The 24,235-nt window shown below is 41.8% G+C and overlaps 1 protein-coding gene across 2 annotated transcripts in view; it reads right to left on the bottom strand.

The window, feature by feature from the left end:
- Positions 1 to 24,235, bottom strand: part of afg2a (AFG2 AAA ATPase homolog A) — a 115,237-nt gene that overhangs the window by 75,718 nt on the left and 15,284 nt on the right. For both annotated transcript variants that reach the window (XM_071458192.1, XM_071458191.1), the window contains exons 11-15: positions 19,771 to 19,925; positions 12,325 to 12,534; positions 8,455 to 8,508; positions 8,039 to 8,118; positions 2,733 to 2,859 (exon numbers count right to left, since the gene is read on the bottom strand). In XM_071458192.1, coding sequence (XP_071314293.1) covers positions 2,733 to 2,859; positions 8,039 to 8,118; positions 8,455 to 8,508; positions 12,325 to 12,534; positions 19,771 to 19,925 — 626 coding nt within the window. The remainder of the gene's footprint in view (positions 1 to 2,732; positions 2,860 to 8,038; positions 8,119 to 8,454; positions 8,509 to 12,324; positions 12,535 to 19,770; positions 19,926 to 24,235) is intronic.

Below are 24,235 nucleotides of genomic sequence, written 5' to 3' on the forward strand. Positions count from 1 at the left end.
GCTCCATCAAGAGCCGACAATGACTTCATTGACACCCAAGCATCCCATTAATCTTCATTTGTCCCATCATATCCTGCTATTGGTATGGAAATGCCCGCCCATCTCCGGTGTGAGCTGACAGTCAATGTTGGTGGTGGCGAAGGGGCAGTAAAGGCGGGTATGAGTGGCTGGTGTGTCTGTGTGTGTGTGTGTGTGTGTGTGTGTTTGTTTCGGGTTGTTTAGTAAGGTTCAAGTCATTTGAATGAAGAACCTATGAGCTACATTGGGAACGGAAGCTGCCAAATGGACAGATCCCCCCCCCCCCCACACACACACACACACACACACACACAGTAGGGGTTATGGGCAGGACGAGGTAATCTGATTTCTCAGCTGCCCGGGAGACCACTTCCTGAGAGGGAGGCCAGCTTGTGGAAGGACGCCTGGGGTTTCCCATCTGTCCACCAAGGGGCTTGACCCCCTGCTTGCTGTTAATAGAGCTTCTTTCCCTCCCTCTTATTCTCTTGATGTATCTTTTTCCCTTTCAGATTTACACACACATACAAACCCACACTCAGGCTGTTTCTTAGCCACCATACTCCCAATAGAGGTTGAAATGAAACGACAACCAGTTGCAGAGGTGGAGGAAGATGCTGTCATTCCCACACCACTGTGATGGATCAATTCTCACCAAGCAGGATAGAAATGGGGCAGGGGGTGGAGTGCTTGGGGAGGTGGGCAAACATTTTTATGTGGAGGATTTCTCTGAGGAGTATCTCTAAGTGCTGATGGATTTGCAGTGAGCAGTTACCAGTTCACATAAAACAGTCGTGCTGACTCTTTCGTGCTCTTTTTTTAGTTGAAGGAAGAACAGACAATGACGTTTGGATGGAATAGCTGAAAGAGACGGGGTACAGCAAATGTAGGGAGCTGAATACATGAGGAAAATATGTAAATATCACCAAGAGAAAAACTAAAGTTGACAAATTTTCTTAACAATTTGACCTCATGTCAGCAATCACTCCATAAGTTTGCGTGTTGTTTTTATTCTATTTGAATGATGGATATGCTGTTTTAGAATGAAACACTTCCTTACAGCATTAGTAGTAGGTATTTTTGAGTGACTGAGTTGAGGAGGCGACCCAACCAAAAAAAAAACAAAAAAAAAAAAAAACAAATTGGAAGAAAGACAGAGACAGACTGCGGCCTGAGCAGGAGCTTAACGAGTGCGACGACGTTCTCCTTTCCTGTGTCCTTTCTGACAAGGCACAGGCTCCGTCTTTGATCAGCACTCAGGAAATTTCATTAGAACGGAGATGGGAGGATAAGAGACCAAAGAAAGCTTTTGTGGATGGGAAGAGGAAGAGAGGGAGATAAAAGGGGTAGAAAAATAGAAAATAAAGGGGCACAGAGGAGTAAAGAGACTGATAATAAGAGCTCCCTTTTCTCAAATTGTCATGGAGGGGAAGAGGAAAGGAAGAAGAGTCAAATGTTTTATTTCCACCTACAGTGTGTTTTCAGTTGATTGTTACTCTGTTGTAGGTGGGGATTGGTGTGACTTGAGCCTTATTAATGCTCACAACCTGTAGCTTGGACCGGAAAAGGAGATGAAGAGCAGCACTGAATAACAGGTATTCTTACTTTTATTCTTCATAAGCTACTTGCTCCCAATACCAGAGGCCCCTGATACTGATTATTAAATTGATAAGTTTAAAATATTGATATGATATGAATGAAAGTTCAACTGAATTTTACATGGCAAAAGCAAAACTCAATGCCAGCTAAAAACAACTACTACTACTAATGCTCCCTGAATGTTCTGTGCATTGCTCTTTGCTAATAAACTAGCCAAAGAGACTAAAGCCATGATAACCACTCTGTGACATTTTAATTTCACACAGCAGCACTTTGAGCTAAATGCTAATGACCACACGATAACTTGCTCAAAATGGTTTAAATGGCATTGCTAATATGATGATGCTAACACTGCCATGTTCACCAACCTTTGCTCATAGACACTCAACACAAAGTACAGGGGGATGTCATTAGTTTTGAAAGGTAACAGGTCATAAACCATAGTACTGAGCAATTTGAAATTTTACCAAATGACGGAATTGCAGAAAAAGTCAGTAGAATAAATCACCTAGGAGGCATGAAAATCTATACAAAATGTTGTGCCACTATATCAAGTAGATGTTGATAGGATTCACTGGATGAGTGACAACTTTGACATGGTGGTGGGTCTTTATGAGAAGTCATCAAAAATCATAAGGGTTCATTGTCTGAGCACCAATAGTATCTGTGCTAAAGTTCTCAAGTCCACCCAATAGCCGACATGATGTTAGTTCTTCAGAGTCATTTCTTTTTCAGCCATGATGAATCACACATTTGAACAGTAAGTTATTTTGCACTATTTAGCCAAACAAACAAAAAAAACTGAATAAACGTTTCAGGGTAGACTAAATCACTCCAAGCTGGTTTCTTACCGAAAGCCTAAGATGGTTTAAAAATTCCTCTAGCATCAAATTCAGCTGCAGTAAAACAACAGAGTGACAGCGTCCAAACAGACAGGAGAGAGTCCGAGAAGATAGACCGGAGCAAGTGACCTTTAACCTTATCAATCATGTACAACAGAGGAAGGGAGGGAGAGGAGGAGACAAGGGAGACACACACACAACATCTCCCCACCCTTATCAATCACGGACCAAAGAGGAGGAAGGAGAGATAAAGACAAACAGCCGGCGTCTGTTTACCTTATCGATCATGTCCGGCCGGTTGGTGGCGGCCAGCACAGTGACGTCCCGGAGCTGCTCGATGCCGTCCATCTCTGTCAGGAGCTGAGCCAGGACCCGGTCGCCTACACCGCCGGAGCCCGAGGAGCTGAAGGGGTGAAAGAGAGCATAAGATAGATGAAATGAGAGGATGGAAAGAGAGAGAAACAGGGATGAGATTGATGTGTGGAACGGATGATTGAATCTAAGGATGGATGATGGAGAGGGAAAGGAGTATATCTGAATTAGACAGACTGGGAGAAAAGAAAATTACGGATGGTGAAAAGTGATGAATTACGGACAGATAATGGACAGATGGGAGGAAGGACATTGTGCACCGGAGGAAAAAGGTGGAGAATGAAGAAATACGTACAGAAAAGAAAACAAATGGAAATATGTATATAATGGAGATGAATATATGATGGATGAATGAGTGGGTGAATCATACAGATATATAGCAGCTTGCAACCTGCTGCTCTCAGGAGTCCAATACAACACATGGCTCAACACCTTTCTCATTCGTCAACGATATTTGCAGTATTACATAATGATGAACACTGTCCAGTTCTCAAATACCTGTAAGGAACTTTTGCATAGTTTCAGTGACACTGTGTTAGCAGGTTCTTTCATTAGCCCAATTCTTCCTCTTCTTAAGAAAAAAGCCTTGGCAGCAAAAGTTGAGCTTTCCTGCCAATGAACATCCTTCTGAACAGAACTCAAAACAAGACAGCAGAAAACAGGACATCGATATCTAATAAAGAAGTCCTTCTTCAGAGATTAACAAACGCCACCTTGTTTGAAATGTAGTGCCTCTGTTTTGCCAATCTGGCAGAGTTTGGAAATGTTAGTTCATCTCTCCCAGATTTCATCAAATTCATCATTTCACATGATGTGGAACAGTTGATCAGGAGTTCAGTATTAGAAGTTTCAAACAAAAATCTTCTGTAGTCTTTGTTAAAGGGGATACTTTTACGTCTTTTACCATCCACCCGTCCCAGCAAGAAATGTGGTTTCTTGCTGGGACGGGTGGATGGGTGATTGTCGCTTGACAAGAGCTTCTGCCATCGTTGCGTTAACAAGAGGTTATAACGCTCTGAGCAGTGCTACGTCCTCAGGGCAGACTGGAGGCTACAATGAGTGGCTATCGGAAAGCGACGAGATGGGCTGGGAGAGCTGGTTAGCATGCTAACTTCAGCAGAGTAGAAAGAAAACACGTGATAGAGACAAGAGTTAACGTTGGTGTTGCTTTCCACCGCTGGAGACAGTTCTTGGCGAGTTTGATGCTGAAATCGCAACATTTCCTCTAGACTGGTACGTAGAGTACGTTTCACCTTGTTGCAGTGTATTCCAGGTGCAACACAGCTAATTCAATCTCTGACCACTCCCAGTAGTGATCCTGCGTGTGGTAAGAGGTCAAATAGGCTTGAAATCTTCCACCAGAAGGGGCAGCAAAACACTCTATTTACACAAAATGTACACACTATTTAGCCTTTTGGTGTTAAGTGTAACCCTAACCTCTATAAAATGCGTTTGTCATTATAAACAGTAACTACTTGTGTTGCCAAATCAGCTAGGACTGGCAGCATTCCCATCAATCCCATTTACTTTATAATGATATATATTTTTTTTTTTAATGAGACATCCCTAATTAGTGTGTGAGAGGTGAGACAACAAATAAAATTGAGACATCCCCATTTGCCAAATCATGGTCCACTGTTGTTGCTATAACAGCAGACAGAAACAAGAACACAGGAGACAAAACAATTTAAGTTACATCAGAGGTAATATGGAAATAAATGCCATAATCATGTGCTCGGGTACAGCTGGCATTATTCAATATCTTTGCTATTGTTACCAATCCCATGAAAAGACATAAAAGCCAGTCACAAAGTTAAAGCATCATTATGAAGCGTCACTGAGCACTGACGAGCACTGTAGTTGTCAGCAAACGTAACGCAAACAAGAGAAATGGAGCTTTTGTTGATGACTACTTTGAGACATGCGTAAATACACATTTGATGTTCTCGTGTTTATTTGCTGCAGCAGGATATTATATGAGAGACTGACTCCAACTATAGGTTCATGGTAATGAAAGGACATGTCACACAGTGCAACAGTGCGGCTCAATGATGTGCTTTTAATAGTTTTTGGAAACAACTGCGCTCCACGACACAGAAGACTAAGATGTAACAGGCCTTGACTACACCAGGGACACTTTTTGCAGGATTTGTTGACAAGAAGAAAAATCTAATATGGAATATCACCAGCTCAGTCCTTTAAGAAACTCATCACTGTGTTAGACACTGCACTACAAGGTGGTTATTTTCCATAGCGCAGTGCAGACAGCCACCCTTCCCAGCTCGTACACACACACAGTCTCTGTTGACAGGGCCAGCGGAAGTGCCAGACGTCATTAGCAGAGACAAGGCTGCAGAGGAACACAAAGGAGCTCTGTCACTGAGATATGAAGGGAGAGGAGGAGGAGAGGGGTGGATAGAGAGATAGAGAGAGAGAGAGAGAGAGAGAGAGAGAGAGAGAGAGAGAAAGTTTGGGTAAGGAGAGATAGTGGAGAGAAATGGAAGGAGGGAAGAGGACAAAGTGGTGAAGGGGCATGAGAGGGAGAATATTAGGTGAGGAAGAATGAAGGGGTGAGAAAAAGTGTGGATGAAAGGAGATGAAAGGAGGGAGGATGTGAGGAAAGAAAGAGGCGGATAAGGGTGAGAGAAAAGGAGAGGAGTGACAGAGACAATGAGCAAGGGAGGAGATGTATAAAGAAATGCAGAGAGAAAGTATTTCTTCCTTTCATTAAACATTTCACTCTTTCATTTATTGTTCTTTTCAAATCTAATTATCCTTCTGTTTTTCCACTTATTGTTACGATCTTTTCCTTGCCAGGTTCTCTGTCAGGGCCTCAGTCAATCCTGAACAGGGCAGAAATTCTTCCTCTGATCAGAAAACAATTCCTTTTCTCTCTTCTCATCAATCAGTCTCTGCCTCTGTCTCAAGTTCTTGTTTGTGTTCGTCTCCCCTGCTCTCCAGCTCGTCCTGACTTCTTTCTGTCTTCTCCATTTCATTCCACCAGTCTGGACTCATGGCAGGTAGGCTGACAGATTTACAGGTGCTTCTCATCTCCTGCCTCGGGAGGAAAAAACACACTCATACACTGCACAGCCGAGGCCGTCTGCTTGTGTCAACAGTTTTGAATTCTTGCTGGTATGAGTGAGCCACTTCATTGATTAAACATGGCAGGAAGTGAAGACCAATAAATATCCTTTATAGATCAGCGCTAAGTGCATTTATTTTTTTAAATGGCGAGTGGCCTCGAGGCACAGGTCCAGCCCCGCGTTCATCACAGCGAGCTGACAAACTCTCATGCTGGGTGGGGAATCGGAGCTCAGAGTGCATTCGCAAAATTGAACATCAAGAAATAAGGGGGGGCTCAATCATACTGTAAAAGTAGAGGGATGTTGACAGTTTTACTGATTGATGAAGACAAGTTGAAATACAGTTGTATTCTGTTCTTGATGGAAATGAGTCGAGACTGCACTGAACACCCAAGTCCAGTTTCTCTGGGAAATGCATACTCTAAACTGCTGTCAGCTGAATGGCCTGGCTTATACAGCTTGGTAGCTTGGAGGAGTGAAGTAAATGAGACATAAAAGTAGAAAAACAGTGACAAAATAAAGATGGTGGAAAAGAGAAGCTGTGCTCATTTCCAGTTACAAAACATCCCATCTTTGAAAAGACGCTGGAACTGAGACTAAGAACTGGAAAGTTGGTACATGACGCATAAACTTACCAGCAATTCAATTTAATTCTAAAAATATGCAATCCATTTAAATCGATTATTATTTTTCTTTCTCAATATAATTTGATTCTGGAAACATGATTTCATTACTATTAGCTGATGCCAAGTACTCATTACAGAAACTATTGTAAACTTATTCTCCTACAAGTGAAAAATGATATACAGTACAGGTCAAAAGTTTCGCTTTCGTCTGCGTCCAAACTTTTGACTGGTACTGTATTTGTATTGGGGCTGAACATTAATTGAAATATTATATATATTGCGGCCAAGTGCAATATCCAAATCACAGGAGCTGCAATTTTTTTAAATAAAGGTAAAATGTGTCACAACAGACCCTTAAATTAAGCATTGTGGTGTAACTGAAATGCCCTGGCCTTCAAATCATAATCTCCACACGCAAAGGAACAGGCTTGATTGGTACAAGACCCAACAAAAATCACATCATCATAGTTTCTATTTTTTTTTTTTCAGTGAAAATAAAATACAAAAATGGCCACTCCAACTGAAATCGCGACTGATATCATCATTGCAATATGATTTTTTTTTGCATATTGTTCTGCCCTAATATATATTATATATTGGATATACTGGATACTGAGGGATTCACAATGTCTTTGTTACTTGGAGGAGAAACCAAATATTTTCAGATTTAATGGATGTTGGTGATTCTAGTGAGAAAAGATGAAGTGGAGTAGTAGGGATAAGTTAATAATTTATATATCCAGTACTTTTTTGTAAAACACAAACTGTTTTGCAGGGTCAGAGGCACTTTAACAAAAACAGAGACGTCTAAATATGCTGTGTAGCGATTCAGGATTCTGACTGAGGGCCCACACAGAAAAGATATAAAGACGGGCCACTGGCCTTTCTGTGCTCCTTCCTACAACATTTAGTTTCATCAACTGGTTTACCAGGAAGCAAGCTGCATATTTGGCCTTCCCCATCTGCCGTGGAAGGGCACAATGAAGTGTTTGTGTGCCTCCGATCTGTGTCCTCTGTCCGCCCCCCCGTCCTCTTTCCTTTAAGCCACAGATGTTCCCAGTGCCATCCCACTGAAGCGCCTGCAGACAAGACTGAGTTCTGTGTTCTCCGGCAGTGAAAAGCCGCAAAAGTCCAAGAGGACACCATAGGAACCGAGTGGCAGGCTTTGATAGTGCAGTCATGCAGACTTTCTGGGATGTTTGCTCCGTTCATTCATAAGTGAATCTTTGTGAGACGTGTGGGGACGGCCGGTAAATTAAAGCAGACCGCAGCGATGACTGTGCATTTGTCATCGCTGGACAATGAATGACCACAGCGCTGAAAATAGTAAACACTGGACAGTAGCAGCGGTGAACAGTAAACAATTACCCAAGGAACTATGAGGGAGGAAATGCATGTTTATCACGTGGGAAGGGACTTATCTTCGACATTTTCTTTTTTTTTCATAATTCCAGGCCTGTTTCTATGGCATAAAGGTAAAAAAAAGAACATGGCGTACCTTCCTCTTTCACTGGCAAGAGCATCGATCTCATCAAAGAAGACGATGGAGGGAGCGACGGCCCTCGCCTTCCGAAACACCTGCAGGCAGCGTCAGCAACAATAGAGGAGAGGAAAACAGGACAAATCTTTAACAGGACCAATGAATCATTCTCAGCCAAAAGTGCACACAAACATACACAGGAAATACAGCATTCATTTATGTCATACACTGCATCTCAGGTCATCCGTTCATTATGTCAACAACTAAAAATATTCAGGGCACTACAATTTTAACTCGGCAGTTTGGCGAGAATAAAGTCACCACGAAAGAATGTCACTTTGCAGAACTGTCTGTTAACATGAGAACGGTTTTAACAGACTATTGTGAACCATGTTATTGTGATAATCACGGTAAGGGAAGTTTAATGCACCCACCTCTCTCACGGCTCTTTCAGACTCTCCAACATATTTGCTCAGTAATTCTGGCCCCTGGAAGAAAAGTTTGAAAAGTATTAAAGTGTTAACATTTGGGTTATAATTTCACATGCTGACAAAATGTTTAGCTACTGCATTATAGTTCAGATGCACAACGCTATGTTTTGTCTCACCGCAGAACCAATCGGTGATGTAAAGAAAAAAAGTACACTCAATTTATCAGATCCATAGAGGTCGAGTTTAAAGTATTTGATTTTGATCATCGATAACAATCTCCATCATCGTCAGGGCTCTCATGACTTATCATGGTCCTGATTTGTGAAGTATCACCTTTGTAAATGGTTTAAACTGTGAACTAACAACGTGAGAGAGGAAGAAGAAGCAACTGCTGCTGCTCTGAACCGGTGATAACGCAGTGTGAGAATGTCAAGGAGGACCGCAGGATGTGTGTGTGTGTGCGTGTGTGTGTGTGTGTTGTGTAATTGCACAGTAGTGCTTCAGTGTTCACTGTAAATTGTGCACTGGTCTATGTTTGCGTGTAACATCTGTGGTTCACCTTGGACATTGAGACATTTCCCACAGTGTGACTGTATGATCACAACATCACCATGATTGCTACTACTGCTGTCCCCAACAACACTACCAGTGCCGCTACTACCACTGCTGTTAGAGTCTAAGTACTGCTGCTATTTCTACACTGCAAACTATATTTCATCTTTGGTCTATTCTCAGAAGCAAAGTGCCAGGTTTAATGAAAACTAAGCATGGGATTAAGTTTTTTTTTTTTTTGTTTGTTTGTTTTTTTGTTTTTTTTAAACTTCTCAAGGTTTCTGCAAAGTCTTGTTACCCAAACAACCCAAAACACTCTGTCCCATGTAAATGTCCACAAGTGATTTACTGTATTTCCACTTTTCAGAGTTTTATCCCCAGCTCACAAACTCCTCCAGCCTAAGTAGAACTGGACTGCAATTCAACAGTGTTTGCAAACAAATCACATTTTATCTTATTGGGAGAATAACACCAGTCCTACTACTATTACTACATCTTATACCACTGACATAACTTTTACTGTTACTGCTACAAACTCAATGTCCATCCTGAGCTACTTAAATTTGAAAACACATCCAAAAAAATATTTTGCTTTTTGAAAATGGTTTCCAGAATCAATCAAATCAAAAAGGATTTCCACTCAGTGTGGACAATAAAAACCAAGCTCTTCATAATGATCACATCTATTGAACAGATGTGATCAGGTGCTGTGTAGTAGTAAAGTTAAGAGGACAACTTTCTGTCACTGTCATCACTGATTTTTAAATGACATTCGAGCTGATCATACAACACAGGTGTAGTTATTAATTGTTTGTGAGCATAATGGGGGATTTATTGTTCAACGGTTATTAGGTAGCTTTTATAAGTCTCGATCAAATCATTATTTTATGTGTCTGATAGTAGAAATTTTAACTGTCATTGACATAAACCGTGAGTTCAGCTGTAAAATGAGTTGTGATTGTGCTGTTTTCTGACCATAAGGAGAGGAAGAAGGGATTGAGCCATTTTCCAGTTGTTTAGACATTTCAGTGTGGACAGGAAACTTTTCAAAAGCGCCATGAAGACACTGTGCTGTGCGTTGTCTTCATGGGCAAACTGCATCTTTCAGATTTAGCCCGTGTCTACTATTTGCACTACTACCATCGCTAACTTTACTCCTATTACTGCTATTACTACTAACTGAAGCTCCTATATACTCTTCTTCTTTTAACTTCTTAATCTTTCTCTCCTTCTTCTCTCCCTCGCTCAGAAACAGATAAACATCCACTCAACCCTCAGAAGAACTTCCTCCCCAGCAATCCACCCTTTCAACACGTCCGGGCTGACGGAGGAGACGACACTTAACTCGCAGCCCTTTTGTCTCCTGCAGTAAGTGTGGAGCTTGACTCATTAATCCCAGGTTCCTTCTCTCTGCGGCAGAGTCAAAGGTTGGACATGGTGAGCTTGAAAACCATTGACACTGTAGAGATACGAGCCGTGTGTGTGTGTGTGTGTGTGTGTGTGTGTGTGCATATCCATCTGCGGATGTAAGTGTGTTTCAGTGGCTGCAGTGGGAGGAAACTGAAATTGACAAGATGATAATAGGGCTTTTTCACACAGAGGAAACAGGCTGAGCTTTAAAGTATCCACATTTAAATCTGGATAACATATCTATGTCAAAGCAACCGCCGCACTGGAAAAACCTGATACTGTTATTGCAGATGCTGGAGAGTGGCTTTCAGCCGGAGGGACAGGATGTTTTGTACCCTTTTCATAGAGCAGATACTCTTCCTGATGATTGCAAACCTGCTGCTCAAGATCGCCGTACAACTCTTTTCTATCACCTTTGTATCAAACACAATACATAATTCAACAACACTAACGTGAATGTGGAAACAATTTCAGCTACTGTACATTTGTGAAATATAAAGTAAGAGGATGCTATTGAAGGGGGTTATGTAGTAAACAATGTAATTTGATCAAAACAAGTTAATTTGATTGTGAACCCCTCTGAGATCTAATATCAAATTCTCTAATGTTCAAGTATTTATCCAAAAATATGTGAGGTTTTTTCATCATATTAACAGAAATGCTCAGTAAATTTGTATTAACTGGAAAATGAAATTACAGTTGCACAGTCTGAAGCGGTTATGGAATACAGTAAAGTCTCGAAGAGTTAAGTCATCAAAGTTGAAGAAAATAAGTCTGTTAGCCATTTACGACAACATGAGCTACTTTGTTGTTTTTAGCAGTAAGATGTTGCTGTTTGCAAGGTGACAAAGCTAAATTCAAAAACAGGTATTTGCTGATGGCTTAATGCCCTTGGTTGAGAGCTTCTGTCGAAGCCTACGACTCACATGGCAACTGTTTTTTTCAAAATATCCACTGATCAACAATTCAACAAGCTGATCAATCAATCTCCGTCAACCGGGCCTTGATGGGTGGGTGCGAGGGCGACAGTGGGGGTGGCGGAGAGAATTGGGGTGATGAATGAGAGGGGACAAACACAGGGTCGAAGGTCAGACAAAGAAGCTCTCTGCAGAGGAAGCTGGGCAGTCAGACCGCCTTCAGGTCATCAAGGAAACATCTTTCAACCCAGTCCGGTATCCTAGGAATCGCGTTCCTCATGGACGAATCGAATCCAGTGGCAACGTTCAGAGGCAAGGCAGGAAGTGGTGAGCATGAAATGTAGCAAGGCAGAAAGTGAGGGTGTGAAGGTCAGGGCGGCGGATTGGCATGGAACGAGTCCAGTTTTTAATTCACCATAGCCAGAATCTTTCCATAACATAGAAAGTAATCTGAGCATTTCGTCTTCTACTGTCCTTATAGGAAGAAATATGTCCTTAATCAAAACAACTTTTTGGCTACAGGTTATTAGTAAGAAAAAAAATGGCAGTTCAAATTGCACAACTGGAGGACTTGACTCTAAGATGATACTGAATCAACACATCATCAATCATCAGACTAATGGCATCGCTTCTAAAATCTTGCTCAAAACATCTTGGCTATCAGTAAATCTGCAATAACTTTTGAGCAAGTTCTTGGATAAGCTCCATTCTCTTATTCTGGTTTTTGTTCACTGAGTCATATGCAGTGCGTTTTGCCAGATCATTCAACCCAGAATATGATATGAAGAGCTACACCTGCAGCACATTATTTGTTCATATTTACGTATAAAGGTTGAGGAAAAACAACACCCTGTTCCCTTTTACCCTCTTTGATTTGAACTCATCATCCACTGATGCAAAGATCCAAATAATTACTCAAATTCTTGTCTAGACAAAGAAAACAAACCATACCACTCTGATGAAATGGAATTATGACTCAATGATGAAAACTCACTTTAATAGCTAGAAAGTTGAGCCCACTTTCATTAGCCAGGGCCTTGGCTATCATGGTCTTGGAGCAGCCTGGGGGACCATAGAGCAGGACTCCTCTAGGTGGTTGGATGCCCATGCGTGTGAAGGCCTCAGGGTGCCTCAGAGGCCACTCCACGGCCTGCTTCAGTTTCAGCTTCACCTCCTCCATCCCACCGACATCCGACCAGCGGACCTGGAAAGAGAAGAAAAGGTAAAATCAGGGAATTTTGGTTTCTTAATAAGTTGGGAGGACAGCTGTTTTTTTTTTTATTTACATTTATATTGCTGTACTGTGGTAAGCTAAAGGATGCATGTAAAATACACAAGATGAAATTTTTTCCAAATACTCAGACAAATCACATCAAACATCTCATAAACCTTGGCAGTTTTATATAAACGCAGCATAAGGCTTTGGCATGTAGTATTCAGAGTTTTAACCTAAGGGGCTTTTTAAGGCTGATTTTACATACATGTGTTTGACTCAAGCTGCAGAACACAAGTTGTTTTTAAGCAAACACAGAAAATGGCAAGTATTTCTGTAAGGCATTTATTATGCTTTGAGAAAGCAATTTGACCAGAGAGTTCAGAGAAATAATAACAAATAATAGTTATTTGAGTTAGTAGTTAGTAGTAGGAGTAGCACCAGAAGAAGGAGAAGAGGAAGAGCCAAAGAAAGTAGTGATAGAACAGAAGAAGTGGTAAAACAAGTAGAAGTGGTGTCGGAAAAAGAAGCAGCAGTGGATTAAGTAAAAGACGACACAGAAGAAGAAGAAAAAGAACATATTATTAGTAGAAGATTTAGAAGAAGAAGAAGAATCATTTTAAGGTTGCAGGGGGGCTGGAGCCAATCCCAGCTGACATTGGGCGAGGGCGGGGTACACCCTGGACACGATGTCTATCACAGGGCTGGTATAGAGACAAAAAACCATTCACACTCACATTCACACCTCTTCTCTACCCAGAAGAGAACATGCAACTCCAGAAGGACAGGCCAGCAAGTCTGAACCCAGAACCTTCTTTCTTTGAGGTGACAGTGCTAACCCCTGCACCACTGTGCTGCCCAGTCAGATTAAATGAACTGCATCAGGTTCAGTGGTATTAATCAATCCCACAATAACTTGTGATGAAACAAAAGGCATCATATATATTATACAAGCTGGTAATAAGGAGTGTCTGCTCCAAGTCACTCCTGTTCTTCTGAAACATCATACAGTTGTAATCTGGGACATCTTAAACATGAACACATCGCCAACAATAAATGCAACAGGCCAAACAAACTCTGATTGCACACTGATGTCACTGATGTTCGGGTAAATTGCAGAGAACTGCAAGTTCTTCCAGACTGATGACGAAGGGTCGGGGTGGGAGAGGAGAGGAGTGAAATATAAAAGCATATTTGGAAGGAGATGGAGGAAGTGGGGGCTCGGGTTGAATCAGGGAGACTCTGGGCGGAGGGAGCAACAACAGAGGGAGTCAGCCAATAGCTATCTGTCTGACAGATGGAAGGAGGGAGGAAGGGAAGGAGGGGGGGTGGTCGGGCAGTGAACAACCGGAGGAGATAAAGCAGATAAGGAGGGGAAACTCTCATCCAAATCCCTCTTACTCATCCTTCCTGTCTCCTTCTTTGTTACCCAGCCTCTCCTCCCTCCCATCCTCACTTCTTCAGTTCTGATCCTTCCATACCTCTTTTCATCATCCTCTATAACTAACTTTATCTACCCTTATTCCTTCTCTTTCTCCCCATCTTTACTGTCTTACCTCAGTCTAATGCACCCCTGTTCTTTCTTCCCGCACTTGGCTCTATCTCTCTGATTACATTTACATGCACAAGAAACCAGGTTACCAGAGAAATGAGGTTATGCAGGAAGTTGTACCATATAGTCGCATGGTTACTGTAAAGTGTGTGTACATGCAGCAGGTCAATAATCAGATTTCTCTTCTCTCCTTCTAATCTCTTATTTTATTTTTCGGAACCTTATTACTTAATTACTTTAAACAAAACTCCACTAGTTTTTCCTGTTTACTGGCCCTGGGGAATAGGACATAGTTAAATAAAGTATTTTGTGTTTCCAGAAGGAGGTGCACAAAGTCTGATAAATTGCCTCAAGTGATGTCACTTGAGTCAGCACTGGCTGGGGCTGAAGTTGGAAAAGGAATAGAAATCTGAGGAGTTTGAAACATGTGAGTTTACTAGATTTCCGTAGCCCGCTCCTCATCTCTCCTTGAGGCAAGCAGCTCGACGCTACAATGGGCGCTAATAGCAAAGCCTGAATTTTCAACCAAACTGTCAGTGACTGAATTGCTTTGTGGGTAATGTAGGCATCACATTTTGCTTTTTGTTTTTAGTGATGTCTCAAGTCCTTGTCATGTACACATCATATCAGAGCTCATCATGTGCATACAACCAGGAAAAATGTCGCTGAAAACCAGGTTTCTCTAATGCCCAGATCAATTAAACCAGGTTTAGTGAATACAGGTTTTAATGCTGAAATGATTTGGTCATTAATTGATTGTTTGATCAAAGGAAAATAAATCACCATTAATATTGTTGATTGTTTAACTGTATAAGTTGTTTATTGAGTAAAAATGTGTAACGTCCTGGTTCCAGGTTATGAAATGTGAGGATTTGCTGGTTTGCTGTATCATTATAAACTGAATGTCTTTGGGTCCTGGACTGTTGATTGGATAAAAACAAAGCCATCTGAAGATGTCACTGTGAGCTCTGGGAACTTGTGATGCACACTCATGCTCATCATTTCCTGGCATTTTATAGGTTAAATTATCACTCTAGAAATAATCAACAGATCAATCAAATTAAACCTTAGTTGCAGCCCTATTCAGGGTACTTCAGAAACCAGGTTTCTTACAATAAGTGCATAAATGCACACTTCATCTTCATCCTACCCTCCATTTCCCCCATTTCTCTGTTTCTTATCTGTCTTATCTCCACCACACTCCCTTTTCTTTCTTTCCTCTCTCATTTGACCCTTTGACTATCATTCCATCTCTCGCTCTCTCCCTTAAACACTGCTGCTTACCTCTCTCTTCCCCTCTTTTTGACTTCCTTCTCTTGCTCTTTCTCCCTTTCACAAGCTCACCCTCCCCCACACCCTCCCTCCGCTCTCCATCCAGAGGTAACACATCCCAGGCCACCGGCGCCGTCTCCGGGGTACGAAGCACCTAATGGAAACCTGGCGTCTGGCCACATACTGTAAATACCGAACAATTTATGGACAGCGCCGAGCCAGAGAGAGGAAAGGACAGATGGAGGGGAGGGGAGGGGAGGAGAGGAAGAGAGAGAAAGAAAGAAGAGTGTTGCAGAGATGAGGAGATAGGCTGGAAGCAAACGAGCGGACCAGAACGCTCATTTGAAGGCCCAGAGAGGAATGAAATGAAATAAAGAGTGGAGTGAGATAAAAGCAACTGTAAAACAGGCTTATAGACGGAGAAATGGAGGAAACAGGTGAACAAGGGAAGATGGGTGAAGAGATAAATGAAGACACGTGGAAAAGCGAGTGGAATAGAGACAGAAGAGACACTGGACAAAAGGAGGTTTTGTGCCTGAACCCACGGAAGCAAGGATTTTATGGATAGTGACATTGACAAGTCATGGCCCACTCACTAGGAACTTTAAACCATACCACACGGTCTTCACCAAAAGAGTGACACCTCAGGACAATTGTCATGAGACTATAGATATGACATGAAGTAACTTACTGGATCTTCAGCTGAGATGACCTTGCCAATGGCTATATACATACTTAGGACAGGTTGAGCAGACTGTTTCCAAAAATGTATAATTAGTAATATTCAGATTTAACTTATACTTGAATTTCCATTCAGTTCCATGTGGCTGGTGCATTCAACAACACTCAACTAGTTGGCCACTGTAAGCTGTACAGTAGTTGGCTACTAATAGCTCAATGGGGCACTTCTGAACCACTGAACCCAAATGAAATATTGGAGCGCATGATTCCCTTTAGCAGCTTAATAGTCACCACTAATGTTTTGATGTGTACTGCGTCTTCTTCAGAGTCAGAAAGTGGTCGGCTATTGTTGTACTTTATGTTGCAAACATGGCCGGCATCCATGTAATTTCTATGTTTAAAACAGTTGCTGCTCAGCAGTGAACAATTCAGTCTCTGAAGGGAATCTGTTTAAGAACTTATAAGCTTTGGAAAATGTCCATCATTATGCAAACTTTACATTGTCTGTAATCAAATGGGTAAATGGGTGTAACAGGCTGTCACATGCTATGTATCAGGTCTACCACACTTCAATAAACATTTCTATGATTTGTGACATGACATTTTGTGTTTATGTGGTAGACGACGTAGCAGACAAATTCCTATCATTTCATGGTGTATCCCATCATATAGGCCAGTCAACAAACCCTACCCCTCAGGCATACAATGCTTAGAATGACATACAATCTAACCCTGCTATCTGAACCACATTTAGTGGATTAGGGGATTTAAAGGCCTCCAGCCTCTGAGTTTACTGACAACATCCTCCGACTTACCAGTCATCTGAATACAAATCAATCACTTCTTTCCATCAAGAAAGCAGATGTGCAATACAACACTGTAAACTCTTATCCCCCCCCCCCCATCTTTTTTTTTGCATTCTTTGTTCAAGTCTCTGTAGACTTAATGGAGTCATTGTAAGAAGTAACAATACAAAGCATCATTAATTGAAAGGTGCTTTTTTTGTCGCGAACGAAGCGTCTGTGGAATTAGAAGGCAATGTTTTGACTCACACTTCTCTGCACTGTGTTTTTCCCCCCTTATTGCCTCCCTTCCTTTTTGTACGAGACCCAGTTATTATCTTTTACTGTTGTTTTCTGAACTTTACAAGGGGCCTCTCAGGCTCTGGCCCTTTGATGGGGTTGAGAGGAGGGTGTGGGGGACTTCTCAGACAAAAAAAAAAAAAGAAACTCAAGGAAGACAAGGAGTAGGTTTAAAGGGAGGAATAAATGGGCTTGTTATACAGCTGCCAAATGATAATATTAAAGCCAGACTGAGTGGTGGAAGATGATTATTTAAAAAAAAAACAAAAAAAAAAAAACGCTAGCTTAAACGAGAAAGATGTCAAAAAGAGGATGAATCTCTTGTCACAAAACAAACAAAGGATTAAGAATGAATTCTGAATTTATTTACATGTAAATATAATGTAAATCGAGAGGCATGATCTGTAAAACTCAAATCTCTAGATACGTGATCTGAGAACGTTTCTGAGGAACTCGAGGCGTGTATTCATCCGGCACCACTGGAAGTTTCTTATATAAAATGGATTAGAAACAAATGTTTGCACTCATGTGGATATAATCAAGTCCGGGGCTCTGCGGCTGGCCTTTCAGCTGAGCTGTGCTAGGGGGATAAAAAAAAAAAATTCCAAACTCAAACTCACTCCTCTCTCTTGTTTCCAGGAACCGGCCACAAGGACTGAACATCTCTGGGTGAGCTCAGTGCGGAGTGTTGCAGAGAGGAAAGGGATGGTGGGGCAGGCGAGGCGGGCGGGGGTGAGGGGATAGGAAGGACGTTTCTTCTTCTTCTTCTCCTCCTTTTTCTCTTTTTTTGGTTGCTGGCAGGAACCGTCAGCGACCCGATCTGCTTTCAATTACCGGTGGAGGATGATGTTAGCCCTCTTCCTGTCCGTTATGTCTTGCACATGCAAACTCCAAAACATCCTGGAGTCTCACCACTGTCCTCTCACCCCCCACCCCCCACCCTCCTCGCTCCCTCCGTCTCCCTCAGTTTGCTGAGAGCAGAGTGATTCATCTTCATTGCAGCAGAGGGTAAAATGGCCACGGGGTCATTTCCACTCTTCCTCAGCCTGACCCCATCTTTTAAGAGCTGGTGATTTGGTGGTCATTGGTCCAAAGAGTAGTTAAGGGATTTTCTGAACATGCATTAAAAGGGGGAAAGGGGGAGGCATGGCTGCTGTAAATGAGCTTTTAGTTTGTCTTGTGGTGATAAGTGATGATAGTGTTTGGGTTATAAATTTGTTTTGTGCATTAAATGAAGCAAAGACTGTGTGATGTAAACCAGTCTGCTTCCTCTCAGGGCAATTGCAAGGTTGAATGCAGCTGAGACAAAACTAATGCTGGTTATAAACACAGGATCCAATACAGATTGTGTCATTAAAGATGATGCTATAAACCAGGCAGGCATGTGAGGGGAGGGTCTCGACAGTCCATGTGTCTCTTAATGATTTTTTTTTCCCCCTTGCATGAATTTTTTTTTCCCTGAGTGGTCTATGACATGTAGCTCTGAGCTCCAGTTGTAACCAAACCAAATGTTCTTACTTTTTTTTTCTTTTTTTATCTTTGATATCTTTTTCCTGTTTTCCTACAGCCTGGGGACCACTTCCAAACTGAAGCCCACTTGCTTTCCCAGGACATCTCTGTATTGGTCATTTGATGCTGGTCTTATTTGTGGTCCAGAATGCTGTTGCAAGAATCCTGAAAAAAGGCTTATGTAACACAAACCGTGATTTCTTAACATGGTCTTCCCATTAAATTCAGACATTTTATTAGTTTTTGCAGCTTTATATCACCAGTAGGTCTCTGAGGTCTTCTGATCACGGCCTGTACTTTGCTCCTCAAAACTTAAAAGTCAGCCTGTGTTTTTGGCTCTTGGAGTTCATTCTCTTTTATTGTAATTTCTTTATACTTTTCTGAGTTTCATTTCTTACGCTTTTTTCGTCTGTAAGTTTCTAATCTGTTGTCTTGTCCTGATGTTTCGTCTGGACCCCAGGAAGAGTAGCTGCTGTTCTGCATTGGCTAATGGGGATCCTAATGAAATCATAATGAACCCTAAATCATAATCTTTTATTGTGATCCTCTTAATGATGTCTCCTCTTGAAAGGTGTTAATAAACTTTTCTTGTTAACTTACTTCTTTTGACCAGCTGCATTTCTTTAACTCCTCTTGGCTGACTTAATAAAAAACACAGACAAACTTTGGCAAGACTGAGGAACTTTATCTGTCATTTTTCCAATTTTATGTCTTTCCTTTTGCTCCTTGAACACTAACTGCAGACAGCCCTTCATTCACATTTACGGCCTGTTTCCACTGCAGGAACCATTTCAGGAACTCAGGGAACCTTACCAGCATTTCAACCAGAGGAACCAGGACTAGATGTAGTTATTCTGACAGTTCCTGGTGCCAAATGCTTTGTCCTGGAGGTAGGACTGTATAATGGCCCTGGAACTATAGGGGCAGAGTTTGCAGTGCGGAACAACTCTGATTTTTCAAACAAACTTGCATGCTACCACGTGTGTACAGCTCCATTCATGTAATAAGAAAGCACAGAGGTTCCAACAATGTTAAACCAAGGAAAATGCATTTTGTAATGTTTACTGAGTTTAAAAACAAAGCTACGTAGCTGGCTTTCTGACTAGAATAGTAATAAAGAGTTTCCAATACCTTGGGAACATCGATAGCAACCTCCCTCATGGCGCTGGGCTTCACAACAGACATGGCCCACTGGAGGTCCGGCAGAGTGACCGTCACTGTCCCCACCAGCTGCTCGTCTGTTGGATGGTGGGAACCTCCTAGTGCTCGCCTTAGTGCATGCAAACCTGTAGAAACAGGGTTTACTCATGTTAGATCTCTCAGTGGATCAGAAGAAGAAAAAAATTACAAGGTTATGGCATACAAAGAAAAAAATTCTATATATACATATATCAATGAGCCATCAGACTTCACACAGGCTGGAACAAAGGTTCAGAAAGTGAATTACAAAAAAAAAAAAAAAAAAAACAACAGAACATGCCATGGTTTAAAAGAGATGGCAAGACATCATCAGTCTTAACCAAGTTTATAAAAACCAGGTTTCAGCTGTTCCATAAAAGAGATTCAGGCTCAGATGCTACAACAGAAAAGGTGAATCATATAGAAAACAAAAGACAGTGAGTTGAGCCATAATAAAGGATATAAAAGTGGTGTTTGTTTGCCTAAAGACGCTGGTGTCATTGTGGCTTGAGGGTTTTCATTCCAAACCCACATGCACTCAGTCCAACTTTGTACTCAAAACATTCAGGCTTGTACACGCTGTGATGATACACGCCCAGCGAATGCAAATCTCAAAATGAACACTAATTCCCCTTTTGACGGTGAAAATAATTGGGCCTGCATTATTCTGGAGAAAAGAGAGTAGGCCGAAGGGAAGGGAAGTGTAATTGAAGCGCTTAGAGTTTGAATACCTTCAGCTCTAGAGACTTCTACATTTGAACCAAAAGAAGACAGCAAAACAAACACTGACGTGTCAATATCAAGAATGAGCCTTTGTTGAGCCTTGCAAAAAGACTACACTGCAGACTGATCCGAAGGAGACACAGTCTGGGCAAAGGTGGTGAGGTGATGAATGAGTACGGAAATACAGTGCAACACACACATCTCAAGCAGAAGGCACAAAAAAGGTTTCATTGATTTACAGGAAAGGTTGTCAAACATGCAAGCTCTAAAAAGTTACAGAGTGTGAGAACTTGTACACCTTGGGTGGACGATAATCTCTGAATCATCTGAATCATCAGAGATGAGCATATTTGCTGGAGAAGCTGGAGCTAAAGGTCACACTTTGCAGAAACATGCGACATGTTACATTAGTTTGCTCTCGGATTCTGGGTCCATTTTGAGTGAATTCTGCAACTACAGCTGTGCTGCTTTCCCCATTAACAATGTAACAGTGTTACGACTGATGTATCCACCATAGTGTTGGTGGCAACATGTTCTTTCAGGAACCAGTGAGACATAATACAATCCAGGATGACTGGTCCTCACAGATTACATAAATTAGAAGGCTTATTAAAAATATTGCGGAGTCCTTCATAATATTACAAAGAGGGAATTTATAATACTCAAATAATTTGTCACAGCGGCGATAACTGGGTTTTGTCTCTTATTGATTGTGAAGCTAGTGGTAGAAATACACAGGTCATTTTTTTACACAGTAAAAAAGTAAGCCTTAATCATTATTCATCTTTGCTGTTTTTTCCCCACAGTGTGAAAGTGGATCTGAACACAGTCTAAGGCTCTACAACAGTGGGAGAAAAAACTGTGGCCTCTGGGCCAAATCCGACCTGTCCAACAAAAATATTCGGCCCCACAGTGATAATGTGCATCAAAACTTTTACATAAATCTACTGTAATAATGTATACAGAGGGCTTGTAAAAATCCCAATGTGGAAGTAGTCCAGACCTTGTAATAGCAAATAATAGTCAATAATTTGCATCTCAAGCAGGTGGCCGTCTAACACCAATAGCCTGCTAATAATAGGTAACAATAACATTAACAACAGAACTTCTATTCAACAATAAATGAAGAAGGCCACTGTCATTTCTGAGTAATTTTTTGTGAAATGGGTATTACATAAGCTGTAGCTCTGTTAGGCTTTATTTACTAATGGAATAATTACATCTGCACTCAAATGCAATCCTGCGTGAGTGAAATAACGCTAAAAACCAACATACAGTAGATGCCTTAATCACCACAGATATTGGAAAACTGTGTTGCACCCCCTTTAAAAATGGCTCAGGGTTGAACCTAATTGCTGACCACAGCTTGTTTCTCAGAACCAGCAGTAAGATCTGAATATTCTGATCATCACACAAATCTGTAAACATGACTCAGAGCATCAGTCCAGTGCGCAGGGAAACTGCTTTTCTGTTTGTAATTTCCCCCACACATTACTGAATATCTGAAAATCTTACAGGTAGGTCTGGTTGCAATATTGCCTGCAATCGTCACTAAATAGGCTGGGTAGAATGAGTGAGAAAGGAAAAAGAAAATGGAGCTGCAACACCTCAGAAAACGCCATGTGTACATCAGCTTACATCCAGCTGTGCAGATTTAACCCCTGCAGGTGGGAAGACAGGTCTTCTCTGAGTGAATTACATGCTAAATGTGGGCAATGATTAGTAGTTACAAAACCAGCCCACAACCACGTTTCCAAGCCTGGAGTTGGGTAACAGTACATTAGACATAAAACCAGTCCTGATGCACATGTGCACACACCACACAGACGCACACACATAAACTATTGGCTTCCTCTTCTGAGCTAAAGGAGGCGGAGATGTCGGGCGGGAGTTGGGGTGGCGAGGGCTGGAGGGGAACGGACGTGGTCCAGGGCTGGGGGCCAGGGAGCAGACGAGAGGGGATTTACAATCAGACAAGACTGCATCCTGTTTATATTTTCCAGGACCCGTCCGATTAGGCAAGGGACAGACAGACAAAGAGGAAAAGAAGAGGAGGAGAAGGAGAAACACAATTAATGCAAGCAGGTTCGCTTTCTGTGAGCACGCCAAGCTGAGGTCAATGTGTTCCCCAGTCCCGGCTCCCCGGTGTATGATGTCTTTCTTTCGCTCTTTCACTCTCTATCCCCATCCACCCACCCTCCTTCTCACTCTCGATCCCCAGAGGTCTAAACATCCCATCGTTCCACCTGGCTGCCGCTTCAACTCTTCATCTGCGTTAATGCTTCAGACCGGAGCTGCTTAGGCTGCACAAAAACATCTGGTCCGAGTGGAAGGGACGAGGCAAGACAGGACAGGATGTGGAAGGAAGCTGGGGTGAGGAGGGAGATGAGAAGCACCAGCCACAACGCCATCTGCACTAACCCCAAACCATCAGCTGCCTGCCCTATGAAGGTGGAGGCCGCAACCTCCTTCACTGCTGAGAATACGGTGGGAGAGGGAGGAAAACCTGAGAAAGATCCCCAAGTGTAGCTTGTTGGACTAAAAAGGGTAAAAACCTAAAACCACTTGCTCAAAAATACATGCAATTCAACAAAAAAAAAGGTTTTGCATGTTTAAGTATTGTAGGTCTTCTGCAAGATTTAGGTATGGTGCTTTTTTCAACATAAAACCTTTGCTTTTTTTGCTTTTTCCATAACAATTTTGTCAGAGACAATACATTTCTGCTAAAGTTTTATTTCAAGATTTTAATTCTCAGTCCAGCACCAAAAGTAAGATGATAGTTTATTGGAGTAAGCATAGACAGACAGTTTAAAGAGTCTGGTCAACAGTAAGGCTGAAAAATGCAGCTGACAAATGTTTAATAAATGTTTCACCACGAATCATCTGAATCTGTCTGAAGTGAATCTAGCACTCTGCCAGCAGTAATGAAAAGCCTTGCAGAGAAACGGCCTGACCAGGGGGGAAACGGGGTTCAGAAGCCGCAGAACTCTGAGTCCAGCCTGGACACCCAGAGGGCAGTGGAAACTTGATTCAACGATGTGACTTTAACATTTTGCCTTGGGGATTCTCTCTCTCCTGACTGCTCTTGGCTGACTCCAAGCACACATTTGGTTTAGTTATGAAAACATCCGATGGGAAGGGAGGAGGAAAAAAAAAAAAAAAAAAAAAAGAGGCAACACAACACAATTTAATCTGAACCTTATGTGGACTCATTTTCCTCTTTCTTTCTCTTTTTTGCACTTCGTCTTTGCAGAATGCTTCGAATTCACCAGAGATCTAGAGGGAATTGAGGGCCCCCTAAATGTACAAGAATGCACATTTGCAAAACATCACTCTAGTACCCAAACTAGGTATGGAAGAAGGGGAAGAGCTAATTTCACAGAGCTGAAGCTGACCAGGGAGAAGGGAGGAGATAGGTTATTTGTGGTTTTTCAACAGGGATGGTCTTAATTATGTGGGTCCACAACAGACCTTCCCCAAAATCAAGGCCTTCTCTTCAGGGGTCACCTCCGCTGACCCTGGATCCTTCTACTAAAGAATCAAACCTCTACATACAAAACATTATTCTCTAAGTTAGTTCAACTTACAGTGACACCACAAGTAATTTCTCTCAGCTTCTCTTTGAAGTGCTGGAGACAACAGGTCTGTGAGTCCGACTGTTTTCTGAGTGACAAATAAAAATAAAGCAGATTTC

The sequence above is a fragment of the Trachinotus anak genome, unplaced genomic scaffold (genome assembly GCF_046630095.1).
Source record: "Trachinotus anak isolate AG129_WGS33_773 ecotype Australia unplaced genomic scaffold, CSIRO_AGI_Tana_v1 ptg000021l, whole genome shotgun sequence".
Classification (NCBI taxonomy): Eukaryota; Metazoa; Chordata; class Actinopteri; order Carangiformes; family Carangidae; genus Trachinotus; species Trachinotus anak.